Genomic DNA, 16019 nt, shown 5'->3' with positions numbered 1-16019 from the left:
TAAATATGTAACCATCATAAAACTGAGAAAAAGAATACCTAAGAAAAGTTAGGATTCAGAATCCTAGAGAGTTATACTAACTTTCCTTGTTTCAGGATTTTGATTACTTTCTCAATTTGATTAAAAACGGAAACAAACACAGGAATTTAAAATTTAAGGAATCAGATTATTTTCCCAGACAGAATCCTGGCAACCAAACATGGGCGAAGAGATTAGTATGAAGAGAAGGATAACTAAATATGGAATATTATCATAAATCAACGGGTTCAAAATGAACGAAATAGAGAGACCCTTATTCACTTAACTTGATAAAAGTAACATGGAGTACTAGTAAATTTTAGTACCCTTCGAAGAAATTGACAATATAAATAAGGACACCATTTTTCAAAATAATATTCACTAAAAAAAAAAACCAAAAGTCACAGCAAGCATCCAAGCCATAAACAGCAACCAATTCCAAGCAAGTCATCATACATTCCAATATTTCAAAATTAATAAGATAGAAGAAAACGAAATGGATGATAATGATGTCTCCTTCTCTTTCAACGGCATGAAATGCTCATATTAAAAGAAGAAATCCATCGGCTGCTTTAACGTGGTTATACCATGGTCGACTGCCCTATGGATCGAGATAAATGATCTCTGCAAACATGGAAGCTCGTCGAAAGCGGAGTAACTCCTTCACTAAATCCCATCCGCTATCCACCGATGATGGTTTAACAGTCATTCGTTCAAGAACAGGTGTATTTGCAAGTAAGAAGTTGATGAAACTGAGTTCTTGTCTAATGCCAGAAATTCCAACAATCTTAATAAGCCTCAGTTGATTGAAAGGGAAGTTCTGAAAAATGTCTGAGATGTTAGAAGCCATTCTAGCAGTAACCTGTTCCTCTGGGCGAGCCTGTAAAATGAGTAAACGTTTCAGTGTTGCGATGCGTAAAGGATTTGTTTGGTCCTCAATATTTGCAAAAGGCCACGAGCCATGTAGCTTAGAGGTATGTTTCCACTTTAAAAGGGCAAGAACAGTACGAATTCTAATCCCCACATCTCAAATTCAGAAAAAAATAACTTACAAAGAGAAGAAATTTATTATCCACTTTTCTATATTGTCATTCTGAAGGGCTAAAAGGAACTAAAATCTAAAATATAAGAACCGAAAACTAAAAGGGCAGAAAACAAAACAAAAATGAGCATGCATATCGATATGATGATTTGAAGCTGAGTAAATATGAAGTATACAAAGGCAAATGAATTGAAAAAAACTGACCAGTAGCTCAAGCTCCTGAAGATTGGGAGAACTTCTCAAAAGGCAAAGAGCAGCCAAATTCTCTTCCATATCATTAAAATTGATGCGAATTGAAAGAAAACTAAGCTCAAGACACGGAGATGGTAGTTTTCCAGGAATAATACCAGCAGCCAAATACTGGAGATAAACATTGATGAGAGAAGTAGAAAGATAAAACATTAATGACATAATTATAATTATAAGCTGAGATGAACATTGTATGAAAGCATGCAATAACTCTTCCGATAAATCTAGTTTTGTGTAAATTTTGGGGTTACATTAGAAATGCTTGGAAATAGTACAACTTATATTATCATATTCTGCTATCAAAATGCCAATGCTACAATGATAGAGCACTCTGAACAATGACAATAAAAGGAGATCATACCTTTAAGAAAAAGCTTTGCACCTCAAGCCGTTGAATATGGGGTAGACAAGCAAAGAACTTAATCAAATTCCCCGTGCTGCCAAAAGCTAGATTTCTCTCAATTCCAGAATTAACATACAAACCAATGGAAACTACAGCAAGATGGAGAGTATCCTGGAAACTGACGTCTTCGAACACACCTCCAACATCAAAGAAAAGGAGATTTGGAGCGTGAATATTAAGAAGGGCAAAGCCATCAAAGTTCATTAATGTCAGCCTCTCCAGTAAGGGGAAACTTGATATCATATGCTCAAAGGCCAATTGGTCCATCGTGATGTGCTGAAGATCAAGGCTTTTCAAGCTCTTAAAGCCATTGAAGAGTGGTGGAGGTTTTAAGAGACAGTTAAAAAGCTCCAAGTGTACGAGCTTTTGACATGAGTATATGGACGATGGAAGCTTGTACCGATGACCTTTCCATATTTCAAGAATAAAGTCTTTCACAGAACCCCTTGATAGGTATAGAATCCATCTATCGATATCGCTAACACCTTGGAGATCTTTATGGGAAAGCTTAAATTTGTGTATCGGACCATTGTGAAGCAGTAAGACATGGTCAACAATACTCACTAGTTTGTTCTTTGTAAGTGTTTGATCTTGGGAGGAGACTAGAACAGAGTGATTATCGAACACGAGATAAGGGAGGGTAACCCATCTGTATCTCCACTTGGTCGACAAAATACTTATTCGAACAGCATCCCTCAGAGGTAAATGCGACAGGATTTTGTCAACAATGTGCCCCGGTAAGTTGCTTATTGTGTCAACCTCTATATTTAAACTGCAAGGAATTTCATGATGTTCTCTTTGCTTCTGCAAATTTGAACAAAACAAGATGAGTAATATTGTCACCCAAAAACTTATGATAGGCCACCATGAACTCGATAAAACATCAATATGCCCTAAAAAACACAGCAAAGATGCACGACGCGTAACACTGATAAATCAAGCAAAGTGATAACTGTAGTATAGAAAATTAAGGTACTAGTACTACTATTCCAAATATATGCTTTGTAAATGAAAAGCAATGCAAGCCATTTTATCACTCTGTCATTGCCTAACAACATCCAGAACCATAATCAAACCAATGAAGAAACCAATACTGGCACTAAGTGCACAAAGTATTCGTTATTTATGTGATCAAAATGAATGAAATATAGAAAACTAGCACCCGGTGAAGGTAGAAACATACCATATTACTCATGAAGCACAATAAAAGTATTCGGTGCTTTGTCTATAACTCCAACTGGATGATTGTGATGGTTGTACCTATTTTTTTCAAAGAAAAAATCATATGACTGAACAACATAACTGTAAAGGAAACTCTAAATATCTGAGATCTCCACAATACCATACTGAGAGCACATAATTTAAATTCTATGAGCATGAGCATTTTAACTGAAAATCACTTTTTTAAAAGTCAATTTTGTCTAAGTTTAAACAAAATAAGGCCTCATGCATCACCAAATCCTCAATTTCTTGTGAATAACATACAAACTCACAACAGAAACATCAAAATTATCCCATCGGCATTACTCAGAAAGTCAAACACTCTAAAAATTGAACACATCACAAACAATATATCGAGTTTTTACTTTCTAAATTAGGTCCCAACCAAACAAAATTGAACCCTAGCACGTTCTTTCAGAAGTAGTACCTAATATATTGACAAGAAAAGACAATAATTTTAGGGTTTACCATCAACCTAATCTCATGAATACTTCAATTTCTCTTACAAATCATCACGATTTTGTGAATTTACCAAGGTTAATGAAACTGTGTAGTTCATCAACAATAAAATGGCCCAAAACATGTCTCCCAACCTTATTTAAGCATAATTGTTTCTCTCCACACCACAAAACCCCAGCAAGAGGAAAAATTTAGAAACGAAGTTATAGAAATTCTAGAAGTATCTCCCATGCCGCCATTACACAGAAACAGAAAAAAAAATTGTACAGAGGAAGACTAACAGAGTTAAATATTTCACATTACGCCCAACCAATCCGCATCCGCGTATTTTTAGGGGTAACACTGAGAAGATTATGAGCTCTGGTGGGGTTTATCTGAATCGCTGAGGCTTTGATGATTTTACACAGACTACAGAAAAGATTATCTTTTTTACTCAAAGCAGAAGTTTTTAACGAAATCGCAATGTCGGCCGGCTAGAAAATCGTTGTTCGACGGTTTCACCCAATTTTTATCAGAGAGAACATTTCATTATGTAAACAAAGTTTGTCAAATTAGTATCATTTTAGATCCGTAAATTTTAAAAATATCATTTTAGATCTATCAATTAAAACTTAATATCATTTGAGGTATTTTGAACTTTTTCTGAACGAAAATGCCCTTAAGGTTTTCAAATGCCAATTTGGACAATTCTTTCACCACTCATCTTGCGCCAGAAGGCTATAGTCCAACAATTTTTAACGGCATATTTTTATAATTAAATTCAATTTGGATGGTAATTGATCTCCATTCTAAAATTCATATATATAATACTCCGAATAACCATCCAAATTAATAGCTATCTAATTTCAAGATAAATAAACTAAATATAATTCACAAATCACCTATAGTAAGTTCTTAAAATGTAATTTAGATTGAAAAAATAAAATAAAGTATCAAGTCCCAAATCACTATCCCTATATAATTAGTCATCTAATAATTAAAAAATTAACACATAGTACTATTTTTTACGGTAAATTTATTTATATTTAAATTCAATTTGGATAGTAATTGAATTAAACAGTAGTAAAAAATGTTGGACTCTATGTGTTTGACGCAAGATGAGTGGTGAAAAAATTATCCAAATTGCCCTTTGAAGGCCTTAAGGGCATTTTTGTTCGGAAAAAGTGCAAAATACCTCAAACGATATTAACATGTAGTTAACGGACCTAAAATGATATTTTCAAAGTTCACGGACCTAAAATGATACTTTGAGGGAGTTTGTTGACATAAAAATATGTTAGTCTTTTTATTATACTGTTGTTACCAAATTCTTGAGCAATTGGGTTCAGCACCATAGGTCCACAACAAAAGTGAATCCACAAAGCCCATTTTATTTTTATTTTTTACTGTTCTTATCACAATATGAAAATTCAATTTAATTATCTTGGATTTTGTATATCAATTATTAAGATATTGCCTGCAAATTACTAAATTATGATATGTTTAGATTTTATAATCGATTAAGAGAAGTATTGTTATGACTTGACTTACTTACGTGACACTATCTGATGGAAACGAAAACTTCACATTATAGACAACGAAACGTCGTTATATTATTGATGAAAAATAATATCGGGTGTTAATTTAATCGGAATGTCAATTTGCAAAAAACTGGACGATTTATGTTGGAACCGGTGGTTTTCTTCGACAACTTTTTTGGGCATGTCATGTCTCTATTAACCCTTGCAAAAAATTGCTGCCTATTCTATCTATGTATGTGGATTGCAAGTCAATCGGCGGAAACAAAGGTTAACAAAATCTCATTTTTATTGGACCATAATCCATCTATCATCTTTTCGATTCTAGTATGGTTTGGTTCAAAACCACTGTCAATTACCGATAGTCACCGAGCTAGTTATGGACTACATCGTCAGTTAATATTGTTCTAATAGCAAGGTTGAGTTAGATCGAATTATCAATCTACACGTACGAAGAGATAGGGGAAAAACTAAAATAAAATCATATTTATATTATGGGATGGGACATGTACGCAACACAATAAATCAACAAATATAAACCTAAATTGATCATTACTATTGCGTTATCTATACTTGTAAAATGGGCTTAATAAAATATTTTTCCTTTTATTATGTTTATCAGTTGAACAATAATTGGCCATAAATAAAATATCTTTCTTGTAAGATTGGACATGATAAAATTGAACATAACAAATCATTTTATTATGTTCAAATTTATAAGTAAAAGATTATGCAATATTTTGATTTGATATTGCTAATCACGTGTTGGCCATATCACTTATTGGTGCAATTATTATATGGAAATTAAATAATAGGAGTAGGAGTATCACTGTATCACTTAATCCGATCTTGCAAGTAAATAAAACTTGCATAATTGGGTTTAGAGACAATTAAACAAAACACCTTAGTAATCACATGTTGACATAATATAAGATGTTTTCGGTTAGTCTATCGATATCATATGTAGGTAACATTCGTGGTGTTTCTTAATTTGGGGAAACACAATCTAGGAGTAAAAGATGTTACGCAGTAGATTTTTTCAAATATCTGGATTTTAAATAAATGTGCGCAACTAATAGCATTTTTAAAGCTCAAATAGTTTGTATGTTATTGTTGAGAGTTGTCACACATTAAAAAATGAATGAAAAATTATTTGAAAAGAGACTAATTTAAATATATAGTAGATCACTTCTTTTGTTATTAATTAGCTTCCGGACTAAATTTATTAGAGTTTGGTTGATCTCTTCTACATATATCAGGTATGCTTTAATGAATGAGATCACACTTAATCTTCGTATGTTATAAGAGCTTTATACGGTATTGAGACAAAAAAAAAACATGAAGTAAAAAGAGATCAATTACAAGTTCATGTATAGCATACACTTCAATAAATAAGATTGAAACTAATCCCCATAAAATCAAACAATCATTAAAACTAAATATCAATTGAACTAGTATCTTACCAACTCCTGCCACTACACGTTATATAACCACACCATAAAAACACAAAGGAAAAACCAATACTTATTAAAGAAAGAAATACCAATTGTGGTAATATCTTACCAACTAATGCCACTACACATTATACATTTAAAGAGCAACCAAACCCTATAAACACAAATTAAGAAAATAGATTTCAAGTGATAACAAAAAATGTCTACACTCAACATGCATGCAACTATCCTCGGCAAGCCAGTAAGTTGTCTCCACAACTGGAGAGCTTCAAAAGCACGCCCTGTCTCGTGCACTGCACCCGCGGCTCGCCTCCGGACTTCTTGCTCCGTACAACAAGAAGTTCGTCGATCCGGAAACTACCAGCCTACCCGTTGGGATTTTAGTTACATTCAATCTTTAAACTCTCCATATGATAAGGTATTATTATTCTCAAATTTCTGATATAATACTACTCTCTTCATTGCTGGTAAATTTATACATATATATATATATATAGGAGGAGAAGCACTTAAGTAGGAGAGAAGAGCTGATTGTGCAAGTGAAGATATTGCTGCAAGAGGAAAAAATGGAACATGTTCAACAATTGGAATTGATTGATGACTTGAAATATTTGGGATTGTCTTACTTTTTTCAAGATGAGATTAAGGAGATCTTAGGTTTTATACATAGCCACCACAAATGCTTCCACAATAATGAAGCATGTGATCAAAGGGGTTTGTATTTCACAGCTCTTGGATTCAGAGTCCTCCGACAACATGGTTTTGATGTGTCCCAAGGTACCTAATATTGTAATTATATGATCATATTGTGTTTCTATTAAAATAACTTAGAGATATCTGTCTATAAATTCCTAAAGTTTCGTTAAATTTTGATTTTGCATTCCAATTTTATAACGTACATGTAAATTGTTTAGTTATTGATTTGTTATGATTTTGGAACTAATCAAGATTTCAGTGTTGACGTAGCTTCATGACTTACTAATGCTAGCGAAACTTCGTTATACTATTAAATTAAATAATCTCATTTGGCATATATATTTCCTTCCATCTCGTTTCTCATTTTCTCTCACCCATCTCATTCTTTCTTAATGTAAAGCTAGTATAATATGACCCCATTTTGATCCCATAATGTGACCTTGTTTTAATTGACATTTGTTACAAAACTAGAGTTAGGCAAAAAAATAGGAATTGACATGCATATGATCATATAACTAATTAATATTAATTGCAGAAGTATTTGACTGCTTCAAGAACGAGGAAGGGAGTGATTTCAAGGAAAACCTTGCTCAAGATACCAAAGGGATTTTACAACTTTATGAAGCATCTTTCCTTTTGAGAGAAGGTGACGATTCATTAGAGCTTGCAAGAGTATTTTCCACAAAGTGTTTGCAGAAAAAACTTGATGAAGGTGGTGATGATAATCTATTATCATGGATTAAACATTCTTTGGATCTCCCTCTTCATTGGAGGATTCATAGACTAGAGGCAAGATGGTTCTTAGATGCTTATGCAAGAAGGCCGGATAATAATCCACTTATTTACGAGCTTGCCCTACTCGATTTTAAAATTATGCAAGCAACATATCAACAAGAACTCAAAGATATATCGAAGTATAAAATTAGGAAAAATCAATATTTTTTTTTCGTCAGTCTCCGTATATATATAGCCAAGCTGACTTGTTTGAGCCTTGTTATAGCTGGTGGAATAGATTATGCCTTGCTGAAAAACTCCCATTTGTGAGGGACCGGATTGTGGAGTCCTACTTTTGGGGAGTTGGGTTGTTTGAGCCAAGTCAATATGGATATCAAAGAATAGCATCTGCCAAAATGATTATGTTGGTAACGGTTATAGATGATATTTACGATGTATATGGTACTGTAGAGGAGTTGCAACTATTTACCGATGCATTTCAAAGGTTAGTATATTATATATTGTCTTCGTAATACTGAGCGTAACACTGAGCTTCTGGTAGGCTTAGTTTCAAATCAAACTAAATAGTTTGTCGGTTCGAGTCAAACAGTTATTGATTGATTAATTTAAGATTAAATTTCAGATGGGATACTGAATCAATAGGCCAACTTCCTTATTACATGCAAGTTTGTTATTTGGCACTCTACAACTTTGTTTCCGAGATGGCATATGATACTCTCATTCAAGACGAACATTTCATCAGTTTCCCATGGTTAATAAAATCGGTACCATTTCTACGCCATCTCTAATCACTTGTGAAAGCTAGCTCCGAGGCTTTCGCAAGTAATTAATTGCCGCTTTTATTTATAAAACAATCACTTTTATCTAAACGTAAGATGAGAGAGAGCTAACACGAGATTTTTTTTGTTATAAATTTGGCAGTGGTACGATCTAGGTGCATCATATTTAAAAGAGGCAAAATGGTACTACAGTGGATATATTCCAACCCTAGAAGAATATATGGGCAATTCAAAGGTTTCTGTGGCATCTCCAAATATAATATCCCAACTTCATTTCACATTGCCAAATTCAAGTTATGACAAATCAACCATCGACAGTTTGTATGAATATCATGACATACTTTACTTATCAGGAATGATTTTGAGGCTTGCCGATGATGTCGGAACGGCACAGGTAAGTACCTAACGTATTCTTTATTACTTATGGAACCAATTTATTTATATTTACTATTCTTTGTTCAATTAATCTAGTTTGAGCTCAAGAGAGGCGACGTGCAGAAAGCAGTCCAGTGTTACATGAACGACACAAATGCTTCGGAGAAAGAGGCGAAAGAACATGTGATGTCTATGTTGAGGGAGTTGTGGAAGGAGATGAACACAGCCATGGCTGCGGGTCATCCATTTGAGGATATTTTGGCGGAGTCAGCAGCTAATCTCGGAAGAGTGGCACAGTTCATGTACCTAGAGGGTGACGGTCATGGCGTCCAGCATTCTGGAATTCATAAACAGATCGCTGGCTTGTTGTTAGACCCATACGCCTAAATATCTATCTATCTATAGATCGTTGGCTTGTTGTTAGAGCCATACGCCTAAATATCTATCTATCTATCTATCTATAGATCGTTGGCTTGTTGTTAGAGCCATATGTCTATCTATCTATCTATTTTTGTTGTGACATTTGGTTACTTGTCTATCATAAGGCGGCCTTGCAATAAAAGTGGGGGTATTAATGTTTCTATTTCTTAGTACATAAACTTCAATTTTTTTAATGTAATTTTTCTCAATGAAACTTAAGAGATTGTTTATCACCAGATTTATGTTCAATTTCAACTACATTATAAACACTAATTATTATACACTTTATGTCATCCAAAGAAACAAGTACTATAATGTTTTAGTGAAATACTAATAATTTTGGTTGAGAGCCCCATATTATTGTGTAGCAGAATGAGTCGAACACTCGAACCTGAGCAGAATATTATCTTACTCAAAGCTTGGTTAATTTGAAAGTCAGGAGTGACCTTTAGTTATCGAACCAATTAGATAATTCAATTTTTATACCAATTAGTTATTTAAATTTTGATTAATTAACCCGTGCTCAAAATCCTAACAACTTTCATTGATATTTTCCAACCAGATTAGTAATATGCAAGGAATCATAATCCATGTAATCATATACTCCTTGATTAACTGTAATACTTTAATTATTACACTGATTACATAGTTATTTAAATTTAATCGATTAACTAAGTTAAAAATTTAACAACTTTCTTTGATATTTGTAACACAGGATAAGTAAACCAACAAGAATCATATTTTGAGAAATCATAATAGTAGTAGTAGTATAATATTTTGCATTCATATTGCACTTATTTTCATGGTTTATTATTTTCATGGTTTATGATTCACAGTGCTTAATTTCATGATATTATTTTTGTGTTTTTTAATTTTCACATACAAATCAAGATGAATCAAACTTCCAACTTATGATTAGATTAGAACTATTTTACTAATTAAATTATAGTTGATGACTCAAACTCTCAATCTATTTATTAGAATAGAATCATTTGTTTTTCAGGAATGCATATAATAAGAGTAAATCCGAGTTCTAGACCCGTAAGCAATAACTTAACATAAGATATGACAATGAAAAAAAATAAGCATATCATATTTAGCAATTTTGATATATTTTATTTTAACTATATTTAATTACAAAAGTAACATGTAAAAGCGAGACAGTAAGAGAATATAACATAAATATTGTAATTAAATTTAACATTTAATTGAAGTCTCCCCTATTTTAGGAGTACAAACAAGTATATAGTTGTTATCCAGCCATTGCAATTCAACAACCCAACGAAACGCCCACCTGCGTTTGATATTTCTTAGTCAAACGTTTATGGGGTTTTAATTTAGCCTAAATCAGTCAAAACATGTTCATCTATTTTGACTTCGAGCAAATTTTCATGTGATCGCACTATTATAATAGTAGAATTTTCCCCAAAGATTTTGTTTTTAGCATCTTGGTGGGCTGCTCGAATTATAGAAATTTCTGGGTGTTCATCAATATGCAATTTTGTTCAGCAATTTTGTTCTAGTTGATGAAAACTTAATTTATTGCCGAAGAATTGAGGAGGAAAATACATTAAAGTCGGGTTTCTTTTGTTTGATATAAAACATTAAAAAAGGTTCTATCTTCCAGCATCTTCAAGCTGTTCTTTGTTATGTTGTTACTTTTTTGCTAATCCTTTTATTCCCCATTTTGATCCTTCTTCCATTCCTGCAGATTTTGCTGTCGATTTATATTGAGGTAAGCCGCTTCTCTAATGTGTAATTCATGGTACATGCATTTCAAGTTATGAATTTACAATAAATGGAGGGATCATTTGGTTTTGTATTCTTTGTTGCACACATTTTAGCAGCCAATTAGGAGGAAATATCATACTGGTATCTAAAATTTCTGGGGTTTTAACCTTGCTACTTGAAACATTTGGGGTCCTTTGACTAATTGATTTTTGGGGAAATATTGTTTCCAATACAGCTTTGTGGCTTTATCCCTTCTTATTTGGGCTTTTTATGATTGTGGATTATATGCGGTTGAAGGATTGAAATTGGGCGGCATAACATGAGTGATTCAAATTGTTTGATCCATCCAATGTATCTCTGTAAGATATAAAAATACTAAATGATTTTACTTCGATTAAGACATGTAACACGGAGAACAAAGATTGGTGCTACGGCTACCAACCCACACGTTGTTCATTATTTTTAAATGGGAAGCAAACATACAAGTAGAGGGTTCAGTCACAAATGTAATAACCGGCATTCAATAGTTGCATTTCTTTCCTCTCTGGTTGTATATGCCCTCTCTTTCTTCCCAGCTTCTTGGTGGCATACTTCATCGCTTTGCATTATTCTAGAACGTTATCCAATTGTTTGGTGGCAGGGTAAGGATTTGTTGGGCATGTGGACACTGCATTTCACATAATGGGCTGGTTTAACAAAATTTTCAAAGGTTCAGAGCATAAAGTTTCAGAGGGGCAGTATGATTGGAGATATGGAGCTGTACCAGTGGAAAATAATCCATCTACTTCATGGGTAAGCATTATTACATACACTTTCTATCACATTTACATGAAGCTTTAAAATTCATTAGATGTATCCAGATTTCTTTTACTTTTCCTTTTCTGGTATTGATTCTCAAGTTATCTATGCTAGTTTGGAAGACCTGGGATGTGGTTTATCAACCATCATGTGCGAGAATGTTATGTCTCCATGTCTCTGGGCATTAGTCATCCCCTGATATGCTCAATAGTTCATTTATGCACCAACAAGAGTTAGGTTGCTTAAACTAACTGAATTAGGGCATATGCTGTTCATCCTAAGAATATGCGCCAGTTTGTGAGCTGTTGGTTGAAAATTTATTTCACAAAAGATGTATGCCCCAATTACCAAAACAGGTTGCGAGTTAGGTGTTTTCTATCACAAACCACTGATATTTTTTCAGATTACCACTTTGTCCTTGGTGGTGGCATGAGTTGCATGTACAAAAACAAAAAGAAACAGAAAAAGAGAAAACAAATCATTTTGTTCTCTTACACTTTAGTTCCTTTAGGGGAGAACCTAATTTGTAAGGGTAAATTGGTGTAGGACTCATGGTCAGAGATGGAAGACATAGACCGTGCAATTGCATTATCTCTTTCAGAAGAAGACCCAAGAGGAGCTACTATTATTGGTGAGTGCTTTGAATTTTTTTTTTCTTGGACTTGTATTGCATTATATAGTTTACACTTTACATAACTTTTAGTTCTGGTAATCTATCTCTGGAATGCCTACCCTTGATTGTGTACAATCAATAATCTCTATTTCTACTATGGTGCAACTTTCTGAATGTATGTAATTGTCTGCTTAAGAAAATTTCACTCTCTTGGCTTGGGATGTAGTTAATTGTATTAGTGCTATTTCCTGTTACTCACAGTTGGCTTCTCTATAGCGTGGTTAGTAAAAAATATGTGTATGTAACATTATGTAACAATTGCACCAGTTTATTAAAGTAAATTTCTGGATGGATAGATAGTGAACCACAATTGGAAGAAGATGAACTACTTGCTAGGGCTATCCAGGAGAGCTTGAATGTCGATTCTCCAGCCCAGCCAGGGATCCCAAATGACAGTGGTGTAGGACATGGGTATGGGCATGGAAGTGGGTACGAGCATGGAAATGCACGTGGAAATGGAAATGGAAATGGAAATGGACATGGAATGGGAAATGCACATGGAAATGGACATGGACATGTACATGGAAATGATAGCCTTTACCAACCTATATCATTTCCTTATTCTATAAGTCTCAGGTAAAAGTGTCTTTCTCATACTGCTAGTCTACTATATAAATGAGTTACAAATTTTTTTTTTCTTCATCAGATCTTAATGAAGGGATAAATGTACAAAATTCATTTTTTAAGAGGCAAAAATGTTTTAATCTTCATCAGATCTTAATGAATGGATAATTGTACAAAATTTCCCTGAGAGCCTTGAATGCAGATCAGTAAACTACCCAAGTTGAAAAGGTTGTGGTTAATAATCTTATTTGCATTGTTGTGGTAGGGTGTAGAACAGTAAAATATAAATGTATGCGGAAAAGTAAATAGACATAGTAGAGAAGAGTAGTAGGTGTAGGGATATTGTATTACTCAACATAGGCCACATACATATAGTATAAGAAACTAAGCTAGGCTATGTCTCATCACTGATGTGGGACAGAATACTAATATTCTTAACAGTAGGATTTGTGCTGGATGCAACACAGAGATTGGCCATGGAAGATTTTTGAGTTGCATGAGTGCTGTTTGGCATCCGGAATGTTTTAGATGCAATGGATGCCGCCAACCGATATCTGATTATGAGGTTCAAACTTTTTACTCTTGTGTGCAAACTTTTTAATCGATTTAAGTTAATTTAAATAGCTTTATATCAATTTTTAAAGTCTATTTAATGGCTGCAGTTTTCCATGTCCGGGAACTATCCTTATCACAAAACTTGCTACAAGGAGTCTTACCATCCAAAATGCGATCTCTGCAATCACTTTGTAAGTGTCTCATTAGTTTGTCTACAAAATTTGTCTTGCAAGGATCTCTTGGTCCTTGGTTCATTGGAAGGTTAAGATTGTTTCTTATTTAGTCTGTTTCCAGCGATTGAGACATTTGGATGCTCAAAAATTGTAAATGGATGTTGTCATTGTTTAACATAAAACGCATATAGCTCAATAAAAAAATCATTCTCTCTTTTTTAAAGAAATACTAGTAATATTTACAGGGTTGGTTATGTAAACTACTCAAAATTCTTTTTTGCAACTTGCATTTAAATCATAATGATGTCTTTGAATTGGTTGACTGGTTAGATGGAATAGCAGTACCGTTTGAATGCTTTATGTACTTGAATACCTGAACTTTTTGCTAGAAGGTGATGCATATCTTTATGATCATTTCCAGGCTTATCTATTCATATTTGTGATTGACAATAATGTGTTTCTTCTTGTTTGTTTGAGAAGGCTTATATTATGTTTTTCCGTCAACAGATTCCTACAAATGCAGCTGGTCTTATTGAATATAGGGCACATCCTTTTTGGTCACAGAAATACTGTCCGAGTCATGAGCATGATGGAACTACTCGATGTTGTAGTTGTGAGCGAATGGAAGTAAGCTGGAGGCCAGGAGCAAGCTCCAAACTTTCATACTCTTTATTTTGCTAGTGGGACTTCAAGGCTTTTGTCTATTATCCATGTTTCCTTGATTTGCAGTCATGGGATGCTAAATTTGCTGCCCTTAATGATGGTCGAATACTCTGCTTGGAGTGCCTGGACTCTGCAATAATGGATACTGATGAGTGCCAGCCCCTCTTTCTTGATATACTAGAGTTCTACGAAGGGTTAAATATGAGAGTGACACAGCAAGTACCGTTGCTTTTGGTTGAAAGGCAGGCACTAAATGAAGCAATGGATGGGGAGAGGCATGTAAGTAATGTTTCAGGTTCAATCCAGGAAAAATCTAATTTCATTTCCATTCTTACTTATCGCAGTGTTCTGTGTTCTCTTGCCAGGGGCATCACCACATGCCTGAAACCCGAGGTCTCTGTCTTTCTGAGGAACAGACAGTCAGCACTGTACGTTTTTCTATCACCATATTTAATTTCTATTCTCTCGCTTTAGATGCAAGTTTGGCATCTATGTATGCTTTTGATTTAGTTACAAACTCTTATTCTGGGTATGGATCTCCAGGTAATGAGACGCCCAAGGACAGGAGGAAACCGCATGCTTACCGAGCCTTATAAATTAACACGCCATTGTGAAGTGACGGCTATCCTTATTTTATATGGCCTTCCAAGGTTTTTGATTTATTTTGGATTTTGAGCACATCACAAGTCTATTTTAGTCTTGAGTCTGATATTTTTATTTGAAATTCAAAACGTGTTCAGGTTGCTAACTGGATCAATATTGGCTCACGAGCTGATGCATGCCTGGCTGCGACTTAATGGTGCTTTTTCACACCATTTAATTAAATTTTATCTCATAGTTTTTACAGCAAGCTATCAAGTTTTTGGCATTCTTAATTTTTTTTGTTTCCTTAGCCGATCATATGGAACTTCAATTCGTTTTTTGTGTTTAATAATGTCTTTATTTTGTGTAAGGCTATCGAACTCTCAGACAAGATGTTGAAGAAGGTATCTGTCAGGTCCTTGCCAGTATGTGGTTGGAGTCCCAGATTTTATCCATGCCCGATACTAATAACGCATCAACGTCATCGTCTTCCTCATCAAGCCTAGGAGCAGGATCTCCATTTGAGAAGAAACTCAGCATCTTCTTTAAACATCAGATTGCAACAGATTCATCTGTGATATACGGAAATGGTTTTAGAGCTGGAAACGAGGCAGTGCTCAAATACGGCTTACAAAGGACCTTGGATCACATGCGAGAGACAGGAAATTTTCCTTATTGAGTTTGGTCCCTTAAATGGATAATTTATTGATTTTTCTTTCGTTCTTTTGTGAAATTATTGCTTGGCCTTTCCTTGTTATAGCAGTAATGCCTTCCCGTAGGACATACATGTCAGTACAGAAGTTTTCAGAGTAGGTTAGAGTGTCATTCTTAAACCTTGTTTTATTTAAAGTCCTTGCATTTACTACAAGTACATTGAAATTCATATTCATTCTTCTTTTGCTATGACGGCGT

The 16019-nt window shown here is 34.1% G+C and overlaps 3 protein-coding genes across 4 annotated transcripts; 2 read left to right on the top strand and 1 right to left on the bottom strand.

Moving 5' to 3' along the window:
- Positions 1-380: 380 nt before the first annotated feature.
- LOC121765954 (F-box/FBD/LRR-repeat protein At1g13570-like) lies at positions 381-3896 on the bottom strand. Its single transcript, XM_042162254.1, has 5 exons — positions 3674-3896; positions 2896-2972; positions 1671-2516; positions 1265-1420; positions 381-898 (listed from the first exon to the last, which is right to left on the bottom strand). Exons 2-5 carry the CDS (start codon positions 2905-2907, stop codon positions 620-622), a joined length of 1293 nt encoding a protein of 430 aa, XP_042018188.1. The 5' UTR covers positions 2908-2972; positions 3674-3896; the 3' UTR covers positions 381-619.
- A 2554-nt stretch (positions 3897-6450) lies between these two features.
- On the top strand, positions 6451-9531 carry LOC121765943 ((+)-bornyl diphosphate synthase, chloroplastic-like). The gene is made up of 7 exons (XM_042162244.1): positions 6451-6781; positions 6861-7140; positions 7595-7973; positions 8060-8278; positions 8417-8558; positions 8716-8967; positions 9045-9531. The coding sequence occupies exons 1-7, from the start codon at positions 6563-6565 to the stop codon at positions 9333-9335; spliced, it is 1782 nt and encodes a 593-aa protein (XP_042018178.1). The 5' UTR covers positions 6451-6562; the 3' UTR covers positions 9336-9531.
- A 1078-nt stretch (positions 9532-10609) lies between these two features.
- LOC121792715 (protein DA1-like) lies at positions 10610-16010 on the top strand. 2 transcript variants are annotated; one of them, XM_042190771.1, is made up of 13 exons: positions 10610-10981; positions 11080-11103; positions 11740-11891; positions 12444-12528; positions 12867-13146; positions 13576-13699; positions 13797-13880; positions 14370-14489; positions 14592-14804; positions 14891-14953; positions 15069-15175; positions 15266-15324; positions 15479-16010. In XM_042190771.1, the coding sequence occupies exons 3-13, from the start codon at positions 11781-11783 to the stop codon at positions 15784-15786; spliced, it is 1554 nt and encodes a 517-aa protein (XP_042046705.1). In that variant the 5' UTR covers positions 10610-10981; positions 11080-11103; positions 11740-11780; the 3' UTR covers positions 15787-16010. The 2 variants fall into 2 exon arrangements, with proteins under 2 accessions (XP_042046705.1, XP_042046706.1); XM_042190772.1 differs by having other exon boundaries at positions 10610-11103; positions 13579-13699.
- The last annotated feature ends 9 nt before the right edge of the window (positions 16011-16019 follow it).

The sequence above is a fragment of the Salvia splendens genome, chromosome 2 (genome assembly GCF_004379255.2).
Source record: "Salvia splendens isolate huo1 chromosome 2, SspV2, whole genome shotgun sequence".
Taxonomy (NCBI): domain Eukaryota; kingdom Viridiplantae; phylum Streptophyta; class Magnoliopsida; order Lamiales; family Lamiaceae; genus Salvia; species Salvia splendens.
Note: the sequence above shows the minus strand (reverse complement) of the source record. Positions and strands in the feature narration are given on the sequence as shown.